This window comes from Drosophila kikkawai, chromosome 2L, assembly GCF_030179895.1.
Source record: "Drosophila kikkawai strain 14028-0561.14 chromosome 2L, DkikHiC1v2, whole genome shotgun sequence".
Classification (NCBI taxonomy): Eukaryota; Metazoa; Arthropoda; class Insecta; order Diptera; family Drosophilidae; genus Drosophila; species Drosophila kikkawai.
This window is the reverse complement of record NC_091728.1, coordinates 1,552,562-1,577,150: the sequence shown is the minus strand read 5'-3', so window position 1 is coordinate 1,577,150 and position 24,589 is coordinate 1,552,562. Positions and strand designations below refer to the sequence as shown.

General features: G+C 38.8%; 1 protein-coding gene across 2 annotated transcripts in view; it reads right to left on the bottom strand.

The window, feature by feature from the left end:
• The window catches only part of Tmtc2 (Transmembrane O-mannosyltransferase targeting cadherins 2), a 38,191-nt gene extending 16,221 nt beyond the window's left edge, over positions 1-21,970 (bottom strand). For both annotated transcript variants that reach the window (XM_017173338.3, XM_041775946.2), the window contains exons 1-2: positions 21,491-21,970; positions 13,798-14,057 (exon numbers count right to left, since the gene is read on the bottom strand). In XM_017173338.3, the coding sequence (XP_017028827.1) occupies positions 13,798-13,862 (65 nt within the window). In that variant the 5' untranslated portion in view covers positions 13,863-14,057; positions 21,491-21,970. The remainder of the gene's footprint in view (positions 1-13,797; positions 14,058-21,490) is intronic.
• Positions 21,971-24,589: the final 2,619 nt, after the last annotated feature.

Here is a 24,589-nt window from a genome sequence, read left to right as displayed (position 1 = left end):
CTATATTTTATAGGACTGTACCTGTTTGTTTAGATTCCTTTTAAGGATATTTTTAATATAATATTTTGCAATCCTTTCAGATAATACTCTTAATTTCCAATACTCTTTCTCTTAGTGTAATTTATTTCGACTGCTGCTGATGAATGCCAACCAAACACAGTATTTTAAGTGAATGAAATGGAAACAAATATTGCAAATTTACACAATACATATATAGAGAGAGAGGGCACTGTGTTGCCTGGTTGTGTGAGGGATTGGCATATCTGTGGCGGAGCTGTGGTTTGTGGCCAACTGTCCATTATGCGGCTGCCAACAGTCGCGGAATCGCAAATGCAATGATAACTTCCCAACTCCCCAACTCCTCTCTCCCTTATTTAATCGATGATTTATCCATCAGGTGGAAAACGACACTGCAAAACCAAACTAATCGATGATTATTGACCAATATACCGATCTTGGGTACCCTTCTCTCTCTCTCTCTATCTCTCTCTCTCTATCTCTCTCTCTTTATCTATCATGTTTAAGCTGGGCAAATACAACTTACTGATTTTATTGCAAATTGATTTTATGTACACCTGGCACGCCCACACACACATCGAAGGTCCTTCGACTGACTGCCTGCCTGCCTGCCAGGCAGCCCAGCAGTTTAATTCAAACAAATTTTTCATGTTTACATTGTAGGGCGATAGTGGAAACTTTTTAATCAAAGTTAATTGGAAAGTTTTGCTTTGTCATTGCACACACACACACATACACATAGAGGAGACAGAGACAGATGGCTCTATATAGCCTTCGTCTGGCCGGCACATACATATACACAGGCACAGACACGCAGGGACGTGCATAAAAAGGGCAAAAACTAAAAACTGAAAAGTAAAATGTAGGTTATCCTTCGGCGCACACAAAATGGTTCTCGATTCTCTGTGGGTTACTCCTCACTCGCTTGCTCACTCTCTCTCTCTCCATCTCTGTCTCTATCCCCATCTCTGTCTCTATCCATATATCTATCTCTATCTCTATCTGCTGGTTGCCTGCGTTGTTGTCGCCCCACCTTTGATGATAAAATGTCATTTTGCTCGTTTACGTGTTCGGTGCCGTGTTCGGCCTTTGCCCCCTCCTGCTCCTACCCGCTGCTAGCAGCTCCTGTGTCCTTTTTAGTCCTTTTTACTGCTGCCAGGGCCAGGGCTGACATTCAACGCTCTTGATTAAATTTTATGCAGTTTAACTATTTCTTTTTCCGCCCAGAGACACACAGAGGGAGGGAGCTATGGGGCTGCAACGCTCTTTTTATTACGTTTGAAGGCTGACGGACAAAGGGACAGACGGACAAACGGACAGAGCGGCCGTCGCATTCAACACTTGAGTGTAGGCGCACCCCTCGCACTCCCCCCACAGCCACCACGCCACTGTGTCTTCTCTGTAAGCTTCAGTTTATGCTGCAACCGGAAAATTAATCCTAATGAGTGCTGACACACACACACACACACACACACCCCATAGGGAAAAGAGAGAGAGGAGGAAAAGCCATAGCTGGAAAAGGGAAAGCCAGGTGAGGGGGGAAAGCGATGCAGGCAGTTTGTTTGCGCATGTGAAGCGATTTATGCTTTTTATGTTCTTTCTACAGGTAAGGGTATATGGTAGATCGAAAGGATATAAGGGTTTCCTAAGTGATCGTAGTGGAAAATTCAAGGTAAACTTAAAGTTTTATAGGATATTCGGAGTTAGTTAGTTAATGAAACTTGACCTAATTTTTAGGTATTTAGCAAGAGTTTTGTGATCTGGGAATAGTTTTGAAGAATTTTTAAGGAGTTATACAGTTAAAAATCCTGGGGAAAAATGTTTTTAAAATTATTTCCCTAACTTTTTCTAGATTTTCCTACTTTTCTTCCAAGAAAGTGTATTTTTCTATTCGTTTTTCTCCTTTCAATCTCTCTCTCTCTCTCCAGTTTCTCTACCTCTGTTGCTTCGGGCCAAGTTGGGTTTTTGTTGGCTGTGTTATTGCACACGTGCGTCACATGTAAAATGCAATTCCCACACATAAACACACACTGGCACACACACACACACACCGTGACTGTGATTCTGTGTGTATGTATGAAGGGGATTCTCTCATATAAAACAACATTTTGTAAGCATTTTATAGGGCCATAGTGTGGCTGAGACTCACAGTGAATGGCTGCAGCCCAGGGGTGAGGGGTCTCTTCCTGCCTTCCTGCCTTCCTTTTCAAAAGTGTTAAATGCCGCGTTTTGCATTAACTTGCATTGCTCGCGCTTTTCTTTTGGATCAAAGCCGCCCTTTAAACCTCTTTTTACCCCCTTAGCAGTGGTGTCTTTTATGGGTTTTTGCCATTGAAATGCAACTTGAAATGAAATCAGTGTCAATGTGCACAGGCAGGAAATCCATTTAACCAGCTTTAATTTAAGGTCTACCCTCTAGAGTTGAAGGAAATTAGCTTAGGAAAACGGGAGATTTCTTAGGGGATTTTCGATATCAAGTCCCTGACTTGGAAACTAGGCTTCGCCGCATCCTTGCCATAAATACCGCACGTTGATGTCGCCAAGTCACGTAAAAGTGTATTTAGCCCCGTGTGTGTACGGTGGGTGTCGGTGCCAGGCACCTACTCGCAACAATGGGCGCCAAAAGTAAACAAATTAAAATGTATGCACAGGCGGTAGGCACACTCGCGGTGGGGTGTCGTCAATTAGGCAAAGAAATACATACAAAAAAATACAACACAAAAAAAAGAAAGAAAAAAAGATGATTGCATAGCGCTGGGGAAATCATTTTGCCAGCGATTTCAGCGATTTTCGAGTGCACAAATTCTGTTCCCTCTCCATGTGTGTGTCCTCGATTTTAGCTCACTTGCCAGCCAGCCAGCCAGCCAGCTAGCGAGCCATCAACAATTGTGGCAGCCATTTCGACGTTCTCCTCCTCCTCTAGCACCCCTGCCTCCTCTCTAGCATCGCATATTTGGTTCATGGCAGATTACGTATACGCCCCGTTTTCGGAAATCGTTTGCATTGCTTGGTCTATGGGCGGTCTAGGAGGGGGTACATAGGGATGCAGCCTCCACTGCGTTCCAGTTTCCAGTTATTTTGGGACGGCTTTTGTGCCCCAGCAATGTTTTTGGTAACAAAAGAGAGAGGGAGAGCAGGTTTTAAACGTTTTTTTCTGAGCCCATTACCTGTAGTAGACCCAAGGCTATGCCAAAAGAGGGGTTAAACCATAAACATGGATTCTTTTCACTGGCCTGATTGTTTCTATAGAAAAAGAAATTAAATAACTAAAGCATATTGAGGGGTTTTTGTTAAATATTTTATGGGAAATAAAACACATGTTAGTTGTTTTAGGTAATTTTAAACAAGTAATATTCTAACTTTTTAAGGTAACATTTTCCATAAGACAATAGTTTGAAAGTTCACGAAATAAATGTTAACCAAATTATTAACTGAGCTTGGGGGTAAATATTATTGTTTTTAATGTATAACTGAACATTTTTAACTACCTTTAACCTTTCTTAGCAATATTATAAACTTTCTTTAAAGTTAAATATTGTTAAATATTCCTAAAACCTTTATATAAAATGACTTCGAGCATACCCTATGGTTACCTTAGGCCCTGCTAGCATACCAACTTGATTGTTTTTTCGTTGGTTTTGTTGTTTCTGTTTCTGTTACCCCTTTTTGCGCATGTTTGACATCAATATAACTTTATTCGTACGTCCAAAAACCCCCTTTTGCTAACCCCCTCCCACCCCCTTTTCCACCTCTCAATTCACTTGTTCCAAATATGCAAGAGTTGCATTTTAGTGCCATGGGTTCGTTTTTGCTTTTGTGTTCAGCTTTTGTTTGCCTATTTTGTGCTTTGCTGAAATTGTCATTTGTTATTGCACACATATGGTAATGCATTCTGTTGGGGTTTTCTGGAAAACACACATACACACACACACACAGACACACAAAGATTTCCCTTACCTCTTATTTCCCTCCATTAAAGCCGCCCAAAGTTTGCCCTCGGAGTTGCTTTTAATTATTTATACTGTTTGAAGTGAGTGTGCCAAAAAAATACACACACACACACACAATAATCAAACAAATTTACTTTTATCTGTCACGCCCATTACCCTCGGGTTTCTCCCAGTGGCCGCCGCCCTGCCTCGTGACATTTGCAAATAAATAGGCAACTGTAAAAACAATAACGGGCGAAAAAATACATATAAATAAGAGCGTAAAAATGGGAGCAACAAACACAGTAACAACTTTTCACATGCGCGCAATTTATGGTTGAAAATGAAATTGCATTGCCTGGGAGTGTGTGTGTTTGTGTGTTTGCATTTGCAGTTTAATTTAAATATTTTACACCCACACACACAGGGTACTTTTGCCTGCCTTAAATTTCAAGTCTTTAAAGTTTGCCAGTGGCCACCCCGCACTGCCTTCCTTTCACCAATATTTAAAATATGAAGACCATTAGCTAAATATTGGCTTTGGCACGCTCACGCACAAAGCACACCACCAGAGACGGGCGTAAGAACATCCCCGGGAAGCAGTCAATAATATTAACTCGGAATTGGGAACGGGACAGCCGGGAGCAGGAGCAGCAGCAGGAGGAGCAAAGCAGAGTGCCTGCCGTGGAATTGGAGTCTGCCCCGTGCTGTGCATACTTATTTGGAGCTCAAGGCGGGGGTGTGAGTGCATAAAATAAAAATAAATGTTAACAATGGCAGAAAGGCGCTCGGACTGGATTGTTGGCTTGGTCGCTGGAGAGAGAGAGGGAGAGAGAGACTTTGCGGCGGTGTCAGGCTCACGCGGCGCAGCACGGAATGCCGGCAACAACATGGCACAGTGGCGTGGGCATGGCCCCCCTTTGGAAAGGATAAAAAAAGAAACAAAACACCTTGAGAATTTCAGGAATTTTTAAGGAAATTCCTTAAAGACATTTAAAGAAGCTTAAATGCTTAAAAAATGTATTGTTAATTGCTTTTCTTTTTTGTTTTGGGTTTAATTTAATAAAATTATATATCAGATTTTTAAAACATTTAAAATAATGTCCAAAAGTATGCTATGAACAATAGTTAACTCTTAAGCATTATATACTTTTCATAACTTTAATTGCCTTTTTTCATTTGAAATGTAAAAAATCTTAGAAATTGGTGTTAATTTAAATATGAAATATAATTTTTATAACTTTAATTCATTTTAAATGTAAAAAAATCTTAGAAAGTGCTGTGGATTTCAATATTTTATGTGATTTTCTTAACTTTTTGAAACTTTTTTAATTGATTTTAAATCTAAACCATTTAAAAATAAAAACCTTTTTTTGTATTTATTATTAATATTTATTAATATTATTTTTTTTTGTTCTGTTTCACTTTTCAATTTATTTTTCCCCCTACGCCTTTGTTTTTTACTGTTTAGGTTGAGGCCTTCCTTTTTTTTTCGAGGGGGTGTAGGGCTGCAATTTGTTGTTGCCTTTGCCTGTACTTATGCTAAGTAAAGCGATGATGTAAAAGACAATAACAGTGAGCGGAGAGGGGAAGCAAAAGCCGCGAAGACCACAAATTCAGCCTCCAAAGGGGGGCTCTCGCTCTCTGTGTCTGTGTTGGGTTCGGTTTGGCATTTCATAAAGTGCGTAACAATTTGTTTACATATACTTTTCTGTGTGTGCGTGTATATTTATCCGTGTATTTATCTTTTATGTAAACTATGGGGGTCAAGGAAATAGGAGTCTTTTTAATGTTTTTTGTTAGGATTTAAGGAAAATTATAAGAGTGATAATAAAAGAGGAGAAATTATGTAAGATTTTTAAGCTGAAAGGTTTTGGAAAATATATTTTAAGTTGTATAGATATTCGGGTGTATTCAAAAGTCACGCTTTGCATAAAACTTAAAAAATTATTAAACTATTAATAACTCTTTAAAAATCTCTTTTAAATTTTGGGAGAGATCAGTGGCTCTCTTTTCCATGATTTCACTCGGTAGCGAACGAGAGAACGGTTCTGTTTTTCTCTCTAATTACAATTAAGCAGAATAACAACCGCAGAATATTTACTATATTTTTAGATTTATGAATTAAATCAACTTTAAAATATTATTAATATTATTGATTTAATCAAACTTCGACCCTATTATCTTAAACCCATTTGTACAATATCCTTATGTATGCAAATTTATATGTATATTTGGCATACACTTTTGCGGTTCATCCGTTTTGATATTGTTGCCATTTATGTTTTAATACTTTGTTGTCTGGTGCGTGGGGGAGGCAGGGAGTTCAATTTGTTGCTGCCTTTAGCCGCAGATAACTCTCTGCCATCCGGATACACTGCCACCCAAAAAATTGCGGTGCTGGGTCCTTTTAGTAGCTCCTGCCCTGACACTCGCTGAAAGCTTAGTTCCTGCTCTATCCACAGACTCCTGGCCTGACCACAGAGACGCAGCCGCTCCTCCACAATGTCATTAGGCAGCTGCTGTGCGAAAGTTTTTGCTCACCTGTGCGACCGCATCGGGGGCCAACTGAGATTAAAGGGGGGAGCAAGGGAGCAAAGGAGCAAAGGGAGCGGGGAAGGCAAGGCCGGAAGAGGAAGCTGAAACAGAAGTGGAAGCAAGTTTGGTCGCTCAGCCGGCAGGCTTTAAAATTAAATAAACTAACACACAGAGCGGCATACATTTACATGTACTATACTTTATATATATATCACAGACACAAGGACATTCACGGAAATGTAACTAACACACACACAGGACACACAGCAGACTCTCTCTCGCACACTCACACATATATATTTTAATGCAAATTGAGCAGAATTAATTTAGTGCTGTCTGTGTTTATCTCTGGTGCGCTTAATATCAAGCCGTCGTCGGTCTCTGTTCGCCCTCCTTCCCTCTATCTCTCTCTCCTCTCTTCCTTTCCCTGTGCTATATCCATCTCTTTCTCACTCCGCCAGGACTCCTCCTGGCTGCTGGGGCATATGTTAAACGCTTGCCAGTCGTCGTCGTCGTCTTCGTCCTCATCCTCGTCCCTGGGCTTTATTTTATTAAAAAGTGGGCAGCAGCCGCCGCCTCCTTCGTTTTCTTGGGGAGCAGCTTGCGGCTGTCTGTCATTGCCCTATTCCTGTCTCATCCTCTACTCCCTCTACCCATCTCTTTCTCTTGTATTCGGCTGCAAAAATATGTTGCCTACTTTCTGGCATCACTCATACATTTACTGCGGCGAGAGTGAACACACACACAGAAAGCAGCAGACAATTTGACAATTTTGGGTTGGGACACAGAAAAAAATAAGGAATAAATAATTAGAAAGAAATATTAATAAAAGATTTATTATTAATATTTATTATTGTAAATAAAGCAGCAATTAAGATCAAGCTTTAAGGGAATTACCTTTATTTAAGTTGCTTAAAAAGTAAATCATCATTATTTAAGATAAAAAAGATTTTTATTCGCTGGGATAATATAATTTAAAATTAAAAAAATTTTTTTTTTAATATTTTTTTTTATAATATTATTTTAATAATATATTTTATAATATTTTTTATAATATTTTTATGATATTTTTCTCTTGACATTTTTGCAGTGTACCTTCGTATGTAAAAATGCGTTTCTTTCTCATCAGAATAAGCACCCACACTTCCCCTTTGTGGTTAGTACGTACCGCCTTTGTTCGGTGGCTTTTCGGTGGCCTCCGTCTCGCATTAGACACGCATCATTTGCGCGTTTGTAATCAGGCGAAAGTGTTTCGACTTTCAACGCTCTACTTCTCGTCCTTGGTCCTTTTGTCTCAATTGTTACACAAATACACATACACATACACATATATATATACATATATACACAATATAAGGCGCACATTTCTAGTTTAAAGTAAAAGTTTTTCAATTTCAAGTTTTATGGGCGACAAGTTCGCCAGCGTCCTTCTAAAAAAAAAGAGAAAGAAAACTGCGAGGTGGGAATTTCGCCTTATTTCGTTTTATTTCCCTGGTCCTACGTGCTCACAATTTCTGATGCTGCAGCCAGGTCAGGCTATCCACTTTAAGACGACCCGCCGAAAGAGTCACCACCTTTCCCTTGAAACCCAAGCCAACAACAGGTGGCCCTCGTGGCCAACACTTGGGTTCCGCTCAGCTTGGCCCGTGGACTCGGACGCTGATTTTAGTTGGCCTCGTTTAATTTTACGCTTCAGCTGCTGGCCAAAATCGCAGCGGCAGACAATTAAATTCCATTAGAGAGCTGAATTCGCGGCTCATTCGTAGAATTTTCCTCAATTTTCCTTTAGTTTTTCCTAACCTTACTTGGCAACAAATTCACACCTTATTCCTTGACATTTCCATTTCCTTTGCTTTTCTTTTTTTAGCCATTTCCTTTACTGCTTTTTCTTGCTGTTGAAAAGATGAAACTAAAGTTGCTATATAAATATGCAAGTTCTGAATTTCATGTGAACAATAAAGGAGAGGAAAGTGGAGAAGGAAACAGTATATAGTATTCCATGCATTGTTCCTGCTCCCCGTTGCTCTTTGGATTCCTTGCATCGGCATAAGTTTGCTACCAAAAACTTCCTCCCCTCTAGAAGGCAAGCTGAAAATACCAAAGCTAGAGCTGAATTTTATGAAAATAGCTGAAATAATTTTCCATTAAATTCTTGCGCATGAAATTATCGCATTAAAACGAAACAAAAGCCGCTTTTTTGCGAGTGAGAGGAGCGAGCAAAAGGAACCCCTTGCTCCACGTCCAAGTCCATTGTTTGCTTAAATTTTGTACAGTTCCTCAGCTTCAGACCCTGCTCCTGCCACAGCACTCTTCTGTTATTTGCTTGGTGTTTTACTGTTTGCATTCATCTTCATTATTTGTTTGCACTGCCCACCCTCAACCCCCTCGAAGTGGGCGTGGCAGAGACTCTCTCTCAGTGGGGAAAGAAAGTTGCCCGGCTCCTCTACCGTTGAGCACTTGGCAGCGAAAGTTTTTGACACAGTTGATTTGCATTTGAAATCCTTGCTCAGGCTTTGCAGTTCCTCTTGACTCTGGCTGCCACCTCCACCCCTTTTGGATCCTCCTCCTCCTCACTGACAATCCCAATCTCAACTCCACTGCCGCCCACACACACACAATGATTTATGGATTTTCATCATATTCTGTTGATTCAGGGAATATTTATGATTCACCCAGCAGTACTTCTTCGCGTCTGGCGTCCTTGGGAAAACTCCTCCTGCTCCTCGCTGGCTCATAGTATTCATATTTTTCGCCAGCATTTTTGTTATAAATTTTTCAAAAAAATGAAAAACGAATACAAAACAAAACAAAACAAAAGCAGAGAGAGAGAGAGAAAACGGAAAACAGAAAGCTGAAACAAAAGCACAACGACCAAAAAATGCTGAATATGCGCAAATTGAATTTGATTTTTAAGCACTGATTGCTTTTATTGTTTTGCTCTGCTCTCCGGCACAGAATCCGGGTTATGGCGGAATTTTAAATAAAATATTCTAAAAAAGATAAAGCCCAGAGAGGTGGAGGAAGGGACTATCCCCTACAATCTATAGGGTTCTTTCCGGCAAAAAATAAAAACTGTAACCCCTTACATCTCTATATTAATTTATTGATATTAAGCTTTTTGTGTTGAATGAGAATTTGCATTGCAGGAAACTGGAAAATAGTTTTTTGCTGCCACACAGCAACAATTAGCTGAACATTTTCAAGCTCAAAATTGATTTTTCAATGCAGAAAGAAAAAAAGCCATTAGCCGTGGAATGTGCACAAATAAATACTTAATAACACAACATTAGCATGCGAATAAAATGAAATTACAGTCTTTAAAATAAATGTATGCTAAAATTTTCACCAGCCAGAAAATGACAGAAAGTATTCAACTAAATGCGAAATAAATTTGCCAGAAGACAAAGCCAGCGGCGAATGCAGAGGGGGGCCTGGGGTTTTTGGGAATGTCAATTCCCTGGGCGTTGGAATGTGCCGCCTTCGCCACCGCCATTGCCGCCGCCAGGAGACGCAGAAAATCAATTTCGGCTACAAGTTTTCAATAAAGTGAAAATAATGTCGCCTCTCGTTCTCTCTCTGCCATCATTCCCGGGAGATAAGGGGAGAGGCATATCGCAGATATAGCGGAGCAGAGAGCGGAGTGTCAAACAATGAGGGTCGTTAGAGGCAGCAAATCGAAGAAGGAGCAGCAGGAGCAGGAGCAGCCTCCGAAGTCAAGTGCACAAAGCGTCAAATGAAAAGGAAAACCCATAGGAGTGGGGGGATTCTTAAGGCCAGGGGACTCCTGGAGACGGGACCGGGATAAGTCTAGTGATGCGTAAAGCAACGCACTGTCAAAAAATACCCACCCAACTCCCCCCTCTCAATGCTTCGGTGGAAAAGTATCAGCAAATCCGGACTCCATCTCCGTCTCCGATGGCTGCTGGTGTTTATTTATGTGCGTTGTGCCTTGTGATAAATCACTGACATTGATGCCCGCAGACATAGAAGCGGCGAGAAAGGTTCTCTTTTTCCGAATTTCCCAGTCTTAAACCCCTTTTCGGTTTTTTTTCAGCTTACTTTTGGGCAAATATATACACTGATCTTGGAAAATATATATGTATGTATATACATACCAGCACACGATCACACAGAATGCGGTCAGTGTCAAAAATAGGTCTTATCAATCCCAGCTTAGACCGAATCTTTCTTCGGAAGCCATCGCCTGATTTTGGGAATCCGTTGATAAGCGACTTTCACCTTCACTCTTGAACCCCTGATTTACGTCACGTTGATTAAACTGAGCTACAAACTGCACAGAAATTGGGAATTGCGTGGACATAGTATGTCGTTATCTTCATAAAAAGCTCTCTTATCAATCCCAGCCTAAGCTCGATCCCTCTTCGAAAGTCTTTGAATAATTCGGGAATCAGTTCACCAGAGACTTTCAAGTACCACGGTCTTATAATCTCCGACATTTCAAGGATGCACTACATCGGAAACTACCTCCTTTGGGCGCTGGCTGTCAGTATCCTGTGCCAAGGATCCTTCGCGGAGGATCAGTTGGGGTACATATGCCTCATTGAGGATCCCATACAAAATCAGTGCGACAGCATTTGTCTTACTGAACTTAGCCCACGGCTTAATGAAGTCGTCAAAGCCCAGAACGAAGGGAATACTAAGCTGGAGACATTGGAGGAGAAAATAGGAGAAGTGCAGTTGAGGGAACGACTACGAATAGTGGAAAATAGGCTGAATGGACAACTACAAGGAGTGGAATCTAAGCTGGTAGGACAATTACAAGGAGTGGAAAAGAAGCTGGAAGGACAACTTCAGGAGGTGCAAACGAAACTGGAGGCTAAACTGGATGAAAGTCTCCTTGCGGTACAAAAAATGATTGAAATCCAACTTCAAGCTGTTGTAAATAAACTGCAGGCAGTGCCGAACAAGATAGATGCTGCCAAGGTGGAAACTCAAGTACATCCCATATCGAATAAGACGGCAGCCCCCCAACAAGCAGCCAAGGCGGGAGTCCCGGCTTCGGACACGATTACGAAACCATCAGGTTTCGAGCTAATCGGTACCAGATATTTTAAATTTGTAAATGAACGATGGAATTTGGAGACTGCTGAGAGAAGGTGTCGTGAAATGGGAGGTTACTTAGCCTCATTTCGAAATGAAGATGAGTTTAACGCTATTACACAAAAACTTGATAAAAATAGGAGCTATTGGCTAGGCATTAATGATAGGGAAAATGAGGGCCACTTCGTATCTGTGGCCTCGCACAAGCCAGCACAATTTTTAAAGTGGAAAGAGGGACAACCAAACGACAAAAATCATGAGGAGAACTGCGTCGATTTGTTTGATGCCGAAATGTGGGACAGCAATTGTAATGATTCTTTGTTTTTTATTTGCCAGGTGGACAATGAAACTTAGCAAAATTTGTATTTATCGTTTTAAATAAAGTTATATTTTCAAATAATCACTCCTTACGAAGCTTTTACATACGCAGTCTGCAGCTCCGATAAAAAACAAACACGGAAATGAAATAACTACCTATCGTGCGTTTTTATTATAAACCAAAGGGTGGCATATTCGTTGTCTTCCCCACAAACACCATGTTTTGAAGTAAAATACATTAAAAACTTGCAAGGTTATTTATTTTTGATTATTTCTAAATTTAATAATTGGCAGGTCATCTTGTCATAATATCTTTAAATTATTTTGAATCATTTTTAACATTTTAAACTTATTTAAAGCCCATTAAAAATGTTCTTATCTTGAAATCTCACAAATATACTAACAAAATCTTCTTAAAATCTTCTTAAGAGCTCATTAAATTATTTACCAATCCGAAAAACCTACTTAAATTCGTCTAAAGTGCTGTTTGACTGTTGTTTTAAGAAAAAATAATATATTTAAATATATATATTTAAATTTTTGCTTTAAAAAAAAACAAGATTTTTTCTAACCCTTGACTCTAAACCACAGAGATTAGGTCGATTTACGTTAAAAGTACCCATTAGGGGAAGCCGATCAAAAGGCTGTTACGTAAACATATCCTCTGTGCCGAAAGTGGGCTGTGCCGCCCCACCTCACCTCGTTTTATTTACTTTTTGTTTCGGGAGGGATGACAGGCGACCGAACTTTAAAGGACTTGAAATAGGCAAAGGCAAGCCTAACAAGTGCCAACCCTCTCTCCAGCAACCCGCCTTGCCTTTGGCCTCTAAGAGTGTATAATAAGTTTATCAGAAGTCAAACAGGCGTCGCAGGAGGACAGGAGGACAGTCCTTGTGGTCCTCGATGGCGCCGCCTCGCAGGAAATAAAGCGGCGCTCAATCACGGGCGCACGCCGGAAATCGGAAGTTAGCAGGCTCACGATATCGGAGGGAAGCGACGAAAAAAAACCCCCCGAAACCGAAACCGAAACAGGAACTGTATAGCTGAAGCTGAAGCTGAAACTGAAACTGAGACACAAACTCTGCGGCAAAAGTTGGAAAACTGGTTTGGCAGCGCCAGATAAAATGTTGTTGATTGCCACGCAGTTGAGCGTTAATAATTATTATTTTTGTGCCATCAGGCAGCAGCAGTTCTTCCCCTTACTCTTCTATATATACTAAATATATATATATATATATATAAAGACCTGATTTTTGATGGCTTACAATTTGTGGCAGATTTATTTGTGCATTAACCTCGAATTTGCACTGCGTCCATTTCGATTTCTCTAGAAATTCTCGGGGTTTCTCTTCACATAGCCGCAGTGATTATCGAAGGACCTTCCCTCCCCAGAGTCTCCTAGTGTGTGTGTGTGTGTCAATAAATTCCTTCTAGGAAACAGCAGCAGCTGCTTGTCCCAAAACTTATTGATGCTGGTCATGTCCTTAGCTTAGTAATGGCAGCCCACAGCTGTGGCATCGGCATTGATTTTTCTCTCGGTTCTCTCGGTCGCACTTTTATGGCTTTTCATTTATGAAATTCTTTTGACAGCCACTTTTGTAACGAGTCCTGGGCTTAATTATAAGAATTTTCACCATTAAAGCCATCTCTGAGGGCCCAAAATCGAAGGCAATAAAATATGCCAAGAGTACTATATACCAAAAAGACCTTTTAAATGCCTTGTAACCCTCGTCACTCACTCTCTTCCAGGCTTTTCAGCTTCTCTCATGGTTGAGAGAAGGTCTTCTTGGAAAATTATAAATATATAAATAGCTAAGCAGCAAAAATAGCTTTCATTGTTCATGGAGCTAAATTTAACAATCAGAAGAACAAGTGGGAAATGAATTTAATTTCGTAGATTTAAAAGAACAAGCTAAAGGCAGTTTAAACTCACTTTGATTTATGCATCCTCAGCCGCAGCCTCAGCCAGGCCTCGCCGCCACCGAGCCAGGGTTCCATTCCTGGACAGAGTTTCCTTAACAGGACTTGGATGACTCAAAACTCGACTTTGAATTTAAACGAATTTGGGTTTTTAGTTTGAATATTGTAGGTTTGCGAGTTGTCTGCCTTTGTTTTTGTTTTCGTTTAATGAATTTTGCAGATTTTCCAGCATTTTATGTGCTTTTATTTGCTTAAATCTTTGGGGAGAGCCAGCTGTAAAATATATAGAAAATATTTAGTTAGTTGGAGGCATGTGGTATATCTTTAATTATGATAAATATATATACATATAGCTAATAAATATTCCATGAAACATAAAACTGTTCAATTTATATCGATGACAGCCGGCTATTTGGCGTTTTAAGTCCAATTACAAATACAGGATGTGTGTGTAAGTGTGTGTCGGGATAATAATTCTCATTTTTGTTATTTTCCCTAATTAATTTTCAGTTGTTGTTGTTGTTATTGCTGTTTGGCGGCAACTAAAACGTGATTATTTGATCTACATTCGTCGATAATTACGGTTTATTGAAAGTTTTGTGTTGAATTAATATTGAAATAATTTTCCTGGCATAAATAATTACCAAAAAAAAAAGGAATAAAAAAAAAACATTATAAAAATAAATGGTCATTGTCTAAATCTATGGACCTTATCGGAAATGAAGGTTTTGGTGGCCAATACCCATGCTTTCCCCAGCGATTGTTGTCTAGAAATTAGGTTAATTAGTGGTCAGTTGTGGGTTGTGCAACCTGTGTGTGTGTGTGTGTCCTTTGATTGCTTGTCGTTTTACTATTATTAGTATTATTATTATTATTATTATTATTTTTCCCCTGTTATATCACATTCTGAGCTGCACAATTTGCGGCATATCTTTGCCACCTCCCCCATTTTCCATTTCCCGTGTGCGTCTGGCAGTAATGAACTTTTATGCATTGTCATTAACTTTTATTGTATATATCTGCCATTCATCCAAACATATACACACACACAGATATTACATATAGTGTTGCTTTACTGCCTGGCATTATAATAAATTTAAATCATTTGTTGCATTTATTTTAATTATGCGCAATTTAAAATGCATTATGCAGACGACGGTATGGACATGAGGCTTTAAAAGGGCTAGACGCGTTTTAGGGGTAGGCGTAATTTAATTTCGTTGACAGAAATTCAATTATTTGCATTTTTTTCCCCTCACAAAATGTTTTGTCAAAAGAGCAGGGGGCCCACCCGGCGTATACGTGCTTTCATTAAATTTTTATTTATTCGCCGCCGCTCATATTTCCACCAAGGCAAATGTGTCGTCTGGCTGGCCGGACAAATTCTTCTGGTGTAATTTCATTACTTCAATGTTTTACTTTGCTGAATTATAAATGAGACAGAGACCCAGGTTCTGCTCCAGCTCCTGCTTCTGCTCCTGCTCCAGTGACGCAGCAAGCTCTGCCTGTTTATAGCTAGTCATGTGATGTGGAACCCTCAAGCAGATGTTTTTGGTTGTAAAATGTTCGAGGGTGTTCCCTGCTCCTGTGACTTTTTGAAGGGGGGCGTTGGTGTCAAAGTTCGCCCCCAGCTCCCAAGGCCCCTCCAAAAACGGCTTCAATGAGCCAGCGAGCCCAAAGCCCACCTCTATATATACCCTCTTCCCCCCTTCATTAATATTTGATAATGTGTGGCTGTCAGTTAGCCGTCCAATTGAGTGATTTCCATGACTCTCCCGGCCGCGCCCCACCTTTGGCTGCTATTCTATTAACGTTTTCGTTCGTTTTTCCTCTTGTAATTTTTCACATTTCAAGCGGCACAGTTGCACTGGTTCCCACAATGCAACCAGGGGTTTTTCCCCCGGTGAAGTGCCAGCCATTGACACATGACCCCCCGCGTCTCTTTGTCTGACGGTTCGTCGTCTGGCCCTGTGACAGTTTGACATCTGGTGTTGTCCTTGTTGTTGTTGTTGTTGCTGGTTCTGGTTGACATTTGGACAAAATGCTGATCGAGTGGTGTGGGTGGGGTAGGGGGAGGCATTGAAATTGAATATTATTAGCTCATTTCAGTGTAATTGCTTTGGCTTTAAGTATGCTAAAGGTAGAGAGAGAACGGGTCAAGGGGTATTGGTAATGGAACAGGGAATAAAGTACAAATTACACATATCACACATACGCCGTGTGGACGATCTATTTGCGTGGGCGTTGCCATTCGATTCACTATCATTCGCTGGCCATTAGCTTTTGTTAGGAGCTGGAAACGAGGTTACAAGTTGGGAGAACAAGTAGGGAAGATTGTAATTACCTTTTTGGGAAATAATTTAATTTAATAGTTTAAAGACTATTTATTTATATTTAATAAATTAGTGATCCAAAAGGTATAGATATATATATAACAAAAACCACCTATTTTTTATTAAATTTTAAGCGGAAAGCCTGTGACGGTCTTAGAGCTTCTCTAGACCAACAGTGCGTATACGCAATCCGAGAGGAAGCTGCCAGCAGCTGCCGGCACACTGATTAGGCAAAGTTGGCCCAGCAAATTAAGGGCCAGCAGCAAGCACACACACACACACAAAGAGAAAGAGAGGACAACAATCACGGCCTGCAAACTGCAGACTGCAGCAAGGAACCCAGGAGCAGCTGGCCAGGAGTCGCCGTCGACGACGTCGGCAAAAGTTTCCGGAAGCAAACAAAGACGGTCAGAAGAAAAGGATGCCAAGGTGGTGGAAAAGCGGGCAAGACCAAGAGCAAGGACTTCAAAATTTGTGGCGGCGGGAAACGGCAAACTTTGCGACAAACAGCAACAAATGCTGGTAACCGCTTGCGCTTAACACTTTCCGCCCTGCCGCCGCTTTCGAAAGCAGTTTTAATGTATTTTTAATAACTCAGAGAGGGTCCAGCATTGAATTTAATTAGAAAGTTTAGCATTTGCCAGATGGATACTATTTCGGGATTCCCTGTGACCTGCATTTATGGTTTTCCAAAGTTCTCTACGATTTGTAAATTTTCTTTAAAGCACTTCTCTATGTGCATTTCCCAAAAGCAACCGAAATAAGTTGCCCAAAATAACATTTATCAATGTCGTCCCCGCTCCCTTTTTCTTTTTGCTTTCCAGGATTTGTCTCTCCGGCTACGAATTGAAGTGCATCAAATAAGTTGTGTGTGCATGCGAGTTGGAAATTTGTTTGTCTGGGCGGAAAATGGAAAACTACAAGCATACACACACACACACACACTGTCAAAGTATTTTATCAATAATTCAAAGTTGCCTCGAACAACTTTCTGGCCGCATTTAGACAGAGATTTTCTGAAAATCCTAAAAATTAGCTTCTTTGGGTTTTTGGGAACAGCGATTTTCCAGAGCCCCTAAAAACCCCTGGCTTTCTGTTTTCCTTCTTTTGTGTTGTGTCACTTGATTAGCCAAACTTTTGAAGGCATTTTACGTGGCTTGCTGTAAGGTCTTTTAGGATTTCAGGATTTATAAAAATACATTTTTTAATCAAAATCAGATTTAATAAAATGCTGTTAAATTTTAGAACACTTTGCGATTTAGAAACATAATAATACATGCCCAAAAGTATGCTTTAGAATTTTATATTATTTTTATAAGCTTTATTTAGAAGAAAAATTAAAATAATTTTAGCTTAAATCTTAAAAGAACAAAAAGAAAAAAAAAATAAGGTTTTTCTTTTACTTTTGGACACCTTTTTCATAAAAATTACTCCTTCAATGATTTCCTTGGTATCCTGATGTTTAAAAAAAATTGCTATGAATTTGAAATCGCTTGAAATGCTGTCGAAAAGTATGCTATAAAATCTTGTACTTTAAATATTTAATGAAAATTTTAGTTTTTAAGCAATTAATTAGCTAAACAATATGTAATTATATAAAAATAGATTTAAAGGTGACCCAAAAATGTACTGGAAACACTTTTAATTATAAGAAAAACAAAACACTTTTGCTTTATTTATTTTAAATCTTCAACGAATTCTAATAAGTTATTGTTTAAATATATATATAATTTTCAAGTCCCTTGAAAATATGCCATAAATTGCTTGTTTATGAATATTCAACTCCACAATTTTTATAATATTCTCCTTAAAAAAAAAAATTCTTAAGAAAATTACTTTTTTCTTCTTTAAAAATTCCCGATTTCGATGTGGTTTTTGTGTATAGTTTTGTGTTTTTTAGTAATTCTCATACAGCATAGCATAAACTTGGTGTGAAAGTCTGCTTGTTTCAGTGTCTGTGTCGCGGCAATTTGTTCGCTGTCACTTTGCACGCGGCTGCGACATAAATTTCGCTTTTGCCGACCCAATTTTCGGAGGCGGCATCGGCGGCGGCGGCTGCTGCTGCTGCTGCACAACCCGAGAAGCGTTGTCAAAACTTTGCAGTTGGCTTTTATTTACATGGGGAAAGGGTGCCAGGGGCTGCTGGGGTAACTAACCAAAAAAATGAAAACAAAAATAGACCATAAATAAAAACCACAAGCAGCAGTAGCAGCAGTAGCGGCGGCGGCAACACACAGAAAATAATGGAAAAAGTTAGATTTGCATAACGCGCAGATCCCGAGCACACTTGAAAGTCTCTCCACAGTGGTCAGGGAACGGAGGGGGTGTGGGGTTAGTTTTGGGGGCGTGTGTGTGAACCTAGAACAACAGCTGCTGTGGCCTGCTCGTCCCCTCCCTCCCCTAACAAAGCAAGACCCAGGACCCTGTGTAGCAGGAGTTTTGCATATTTACTGCAGCTGCAGACAAAGTTGCACTTTTACTACCAACTTGCAGCAACTAGGAATGAGCTGACGATGCTCTCTTCCTTCCCATCGATACGAACGAAATTCGTAAACTGGTCCAAAATGGAAAGTTCCACATTGAACTTGCTGTCTGCTGCCTGTAATTTTGTATTTACCACATTTCTGAGGTATTTTCCAGCACAAATTGAAATCGAAGAAAACGATTGGTAAATTGGGAGTAACAGTGGCACTTTAATTCAGAAATCAGAAATTATGCTACTAATTGAGCCATATTATCTTTGGGAAATTCAAGAAAATATAGCTTGAAATGGGGTTTATAATTTGGACTAGAGACTTGAGTCCTTGGAAATAATTATTATTTATAAATTATACTTTTTATTCTATATTTTATTTATAATTTTTATATCTTTCTTTCAGATTTATCAAGAAATTCAATGAGTTTATTAACTAAAATTGACTTTATATGAAGTCTTTTGGTAAGTTTAACTAAAAAATTTCTTTATTTCTCTTATTTCAACTTAATTGCTAAGCTTTTTCTTAAAAGAAAAACTGCCTAATCCCTCACAATAATTGATGAGCCCTGGCCTTAATTCTCCTTTGTATTTTTCCCCTGCAAAATTTATTCAAATCTTCCACAAAATCTCTCACTTGTTTAATTATTGCCCAACCGAATTACATGGAAATAATTTATTTATGGGATTTTCAGTCACACAAAAAAAAAAAGGAAAAAGTTTTCTAAGCAAAAACTTTGCACTTTTCAGGGCGTAAAGCGAACGAAAGCAGAGTCCTGCTGCTAATTGAATTCCTACACATTCCGCACAATAATTCTCTACTTATTCACTTCACTTTATTCATTTGCCAGCAAACTAATTTGCATGTCGCCAGTGTCCGCACTCACTCACTCACATATATTCAACTTTCTGGGGGTTATTCTGGGATTATTTCGCCCAAAAAGCCAGATTACACAGGAATTTGGACTCATTATTGGCACTTTCGGGGGCACACAAATTTAATTTAAGTTTTTCTACACCGAAAAAATTGTACTTAAAATTTAAAAGAAGCAGGGGAATATTTTAATGAATATTTTATAGCTTAGATAAGTGTTTTAATTTCCTCTTTTGTGATAGAAATTTTTGTGTTGACAGAACTAATAGAAAAACGTAGTGGAAATAAATTTAAATAAAAGCTGAATAAGCTGAAATTTAAATGAGCTAAAGCTGGAATTTTTTTGTTTATCAAATATGTATATATATATATATATTTATAAATAAATCAAATCAGCAGTCTAGGCTTATTTTTGAAAAGTTTTTTTCAAGGAAAATGAATGGAAAAACATTTTTTAGTTATTTATTAAATTTATATATATTCTAAATAAATCAAATCTGATTTTCCCACTCATTTTTAAAATATCTGAATATAACATTCTTTATTTATTTTCCTTATTTCCCCTTAAATCCAACCTCCACTTGAGTCTTAGCCTTTTTAATCCGTTTTAAATTTAACTGGCATTAAACGTACTTAATGATTTTCTTTCTCTGTGGAATTAAAAATAAAATAAATACCACCAAGGCTGAGGGCTTAAACAAAAAAGTTATGTCTACAATCTGCTTGCTGGCTCTTGCCTTTCTTTTTGGGCCCAGCTGACTGGCTGACTCCGAAGGATACAGCTACAGCTACAGCTACAGCTGCTACGGGTTCAGATACATTTACACAGATACACAGATACAAATACAGGCAGGAAGCGGCGGCGGCTACACGGATTGCCACTTAAAAATTCAAAAGTTTTGCGGCTGCCGCATATGGCAGATCCGCTTGGCACAAAAAGGAAGTGATGGAGTGAGTGGCGGGAAGCCTAGGAAAACAATAACAAAATCCGCGTTGCTGCTGTTAACCTTAACCCCCATATACCGATTTTGGATTTCACAATTCACATTCACAAAACGACAAAATCTAATTTCAATTGTGGAACATTTGCATGGCAAATTCCGTAAACTCGGAACACACGCACCACTTGAAGCGTAAAGGAAATAATATTTGCGGTGAAAACGTGGAAAAACAAGGTGGCCAGAGAGAGAGAGAGTTTTCCTGCACACACACATAAATAAATAATTGATGCTGCACAGGAAAAGAGAAGTGCATTTAATGCACAAATTCCATTATGTCTGCCCAAATTGACTATTAAAAGATTTCACAAAAGAAAATAATAGGGATTTTTTGCCTTGATAATTGACTCGTCAAAATGTTTAATGGGCTTTAAAATAGATTTCTGGGGAAATTTAAGTGGTTTTTGCTGGGTTAAAGCGGTTGTATTTTTTTTTTAAATGTAAGAAAAATATGAGAAATGTTTAGGGTTTTTAGAGGAAACAAATTGAGTTAGAAACTAATAAAGGTCTATTATTTCTTAATAATATTATAACAACCTATTGTTATCTCTTTTTATTATACTTTTTGTATTAGTTTTTAAACATAAAAACCTAGGTTTACATTTTAAAATATAAAAACTTCTCTGTAAACCCTTGATTTCCAGCTAGAAACCTTGAAATTACTTTACTTTTCTTCCCTCAAATTATCTCCCAAAGCCTCAAACAACAAGTTACAACAGAATTAAAGCTTTCCCAGAGTTTTCCCAACCGGAAACTGTGTAACAAATAGATGAAACCTCAAGAGCAGGAGTCATCACCCAGCATATAAAGCCCGAACAAAAAAAAAAAAAAACACGAAAAGTTAGCCAAACAAGAGGGAGAGGAGGAGATTGTCACCGCCAGGAGAAGATGACTTTGAGACTGACGTAGAGACAGTGCACGAAATGCATTGCGATTTGCCGCAGAGACCGCAGGGATTGTCTCCTCTTTCTTGGAATTTTTTTTTTTTTTTTTGGGTTTTTTTTTTCGGGGGTTTTCACGGGACTTGCCTGCTATATGTCGCCTCGATGCTGGCTGCTGGCTCCTGGCTCCATGCAGCCACCAGGAAATGTATCCCGATTTTGCCCCGAGAGCGGCCACAGTGCACGCACACACCGACCGCCCGCACACACACACACACAAACACAAGACACACACACAGATACTGCGACACACACGCGTATACGCGCGACACGAAAACAAAAACGGAAAACGAGAAACGTAAAACGAGCGCACGAAAGTCGCTTTAAGAGACCCAATTTTAAAGCCGACACGATGATAAGCGTTGATCTTGGGTCATTATCCGGATATATCGAATAATTTAGAATATAGTCTTTGCTATATATCCCGCTATCGAGTGGGAGATATATATATATATGTACTAGAGCGAGGCGGAGTGCAGTCTGAGGCGTCGCATCGCGACCTGCCTGCTTCGGCCAGGTTGACAAAAATCCCTGTTACCCAGTTCCAGCTGCTGACCGCACGACTCGGAGGCGAAACGAAGACTGGCGTCGGCCAGTTGGCGCACTCGTTGTTATATACGAGACCAGGACCACGCGAAGTCAAGGGATCTCCGAGTGAGCTTCGAGTGAGCTCCGAGTCCTGTGAGTCCTGCGAGTGGTGAGTTTGTTACAGGAACAGAAACAGAAACAGTAAAAGGCAGCAGCAACAGCAGGACAACGTTTGGTTCTTGGCAAATTGAGTTGTTGGCAGTCGCAGTTAATGGTTACTTTTCAAGAGCCCAGGTTGGTGGAGACGGGGGTAGCAAATGCAACAGTTTTCTGTTAGCCGGAAAATGGTTAACTATTAAGGAAAAATATAGAAGAAAATCGAACATCAGAAATGGATATTTGTAAATGAAAAACTGAAAGAAAGAAAAAAAGATATATTAACTTTAAATAGAATAAAAATAAATAATTAAACAATTATTTGCATTGATAACAAATTTCCATGAAAAAATCTTACAATAAATAGAAAACAAAACATAAAAACTTAAAAAACAACACATTTTTAGAATGAATCCTTTTTTTTGCAAATTTTTAGAAACATTTTAAAATTATATAAAATTTTTTTAAAAAGCATTCTTTAAAGATTGGCTTTAAATTCACAAATTTCATAAATTATTTCGTATGTTTTAACTTCCTGATTTTAACTAAAATATGTTAATGTTGTTTTTTCTAATTAAAAAAAACTAATTTTCACTATTTTCCTTTCTACAGCAAATAAATATATTTTAAATTACGATGAAAACTATAAAATTTTCTCTTAATAAAATTAAAAAAATATATATAAAACACATTTCCCCATTTAAGCTCTTAACATAGAACAAATCCCTTTAAAATCATAAATTACAAAATCTAAATTATAACATTTATCCGCTTTCTGCTTTCCTTAACATTTGCTGTTAAACAACATAAGGGGTGACTTGCCATACAAGCTGGCTGTAACAGTGCCATAAAACGTATCCGGTGGATACAGATACATTTACAGACTGGAGAGGAAACTAACAGTAGGACAGTTTGAGCAACGAAACGGTTAAAATAGCAAAGAGCTGTTAAGTTAATAGAAGCTGAAAAGAGACTTGACATGGAATGTTAAAAATACTTAACAGAAGAGAAAATCTTAACATAACATATAACATTATGAGAATTTGGATTTGATTTTTGAAATTCTTTAAATTTTCATACACCAAACAAAATAAATTCTAAAAAATTATAAAATATTTTTATTAAGGTGTAAAAAAATGTATTTTTTTTTAAATTATTTAAACAAAATATATCAACTTAAATCACTTAAATTAAAAATCCATTACTTCCAACTCAACTCCCCCGATTTTCTATTTTCCGGCTGTCTTAGCAGCCACAATCATTGCAGACAACTGCAATTGCATTACGAAAACTATTTAAAACCGCATAAATATTGTATCGAAGATGTACGGCTTTCAGGGAAAAACCAAAGAAATAAAGAAAAACAACTGGAAAAATGCTAAGAGCTGGGTATAAATAACGCCGCCTTCGAAGGGTCATGGGTGACCCGGCGACGACGAGAAATAAATTGTATTTAGTTGTACAATTTATGGTCCCCCTGCAGCGGAAGAAGGGGAAACCCCCGGCACATACTCGTGCATAATTCACATGCATGCTGGAAAGGGGGGTGGAGGGTTGCTATCGATGCATCTATGGGTACAGCAGGGGATGCAGCAGAAAAAGGAGGTGGGTTGAGCACCCCCGGGGTGACGTTTGGCGGCATGTCCTTTGTTTTTCACTCTGTTATTTTGTTATTTTCAAATTATTTATTGGCCAAACGAGGAGTGCAAGGCATCGAGAGAGTAGCAGTAAAAACAGGCAGCGAAAAGTAGAGCCAAAAGTGGGTTTAAATTGAAATTAAATCAAATAATATACAATATTTAGCTAGATTTTAAAAAAGGAAATTATCTTTCCAAAAAACATCAATAAAACGAAAATACCCCTTAATAATTCCACATAAAAAACCTCCTAAAATCATTTCAATTAAAGAAGGATTATCCTTTTTGCTCGGTGCAGCGCATCTCCGTCTTCTGCCATCGAACGTCCTGGCTAATGTGTAATTCAATAGAGTAAGTAATGTGCATCAATTTTCAGCTCAATAACGCATGGAATACAAATGCGAAACATGTGCAAATATGTGTGTGCGCGAGAGCAGAGAAAAGGAAGAAGGACACACGGGCAAACATCCGCAGAAATAAATATCTAATAGCGCGAGGAGTGGCAAAAGTAGAAGCTATAGAAGAGCTACCAAGGATGTGGAAGTGCGAGTTCGAGGAGCATCGACATTGTGTGACGCGTTTCCGCTTCCGTTTCTTGCGGTTCCGCTGCTGTTTGTTCTTTGCTCTTAGCTTTTCTTTATACTCCTTGCATTGCTCCTCTTGGTTTTGTTTTTTTTTTTTCCTGAAAAAGAAGTTGCTAAGGGTTTTTGGAAATTGTTTTTAGAGCAAGTACCCCGCAAGATACAGCAAGTTTACTTTCTTCATTTATTACATTTTTCGTTTTGCTTTTTAAATCTGAAAAATGTGAAAATTGTGAAAATTGTGAAAACTGTTTAATGCCAGCGATCGTGCATGAAAATTTCAC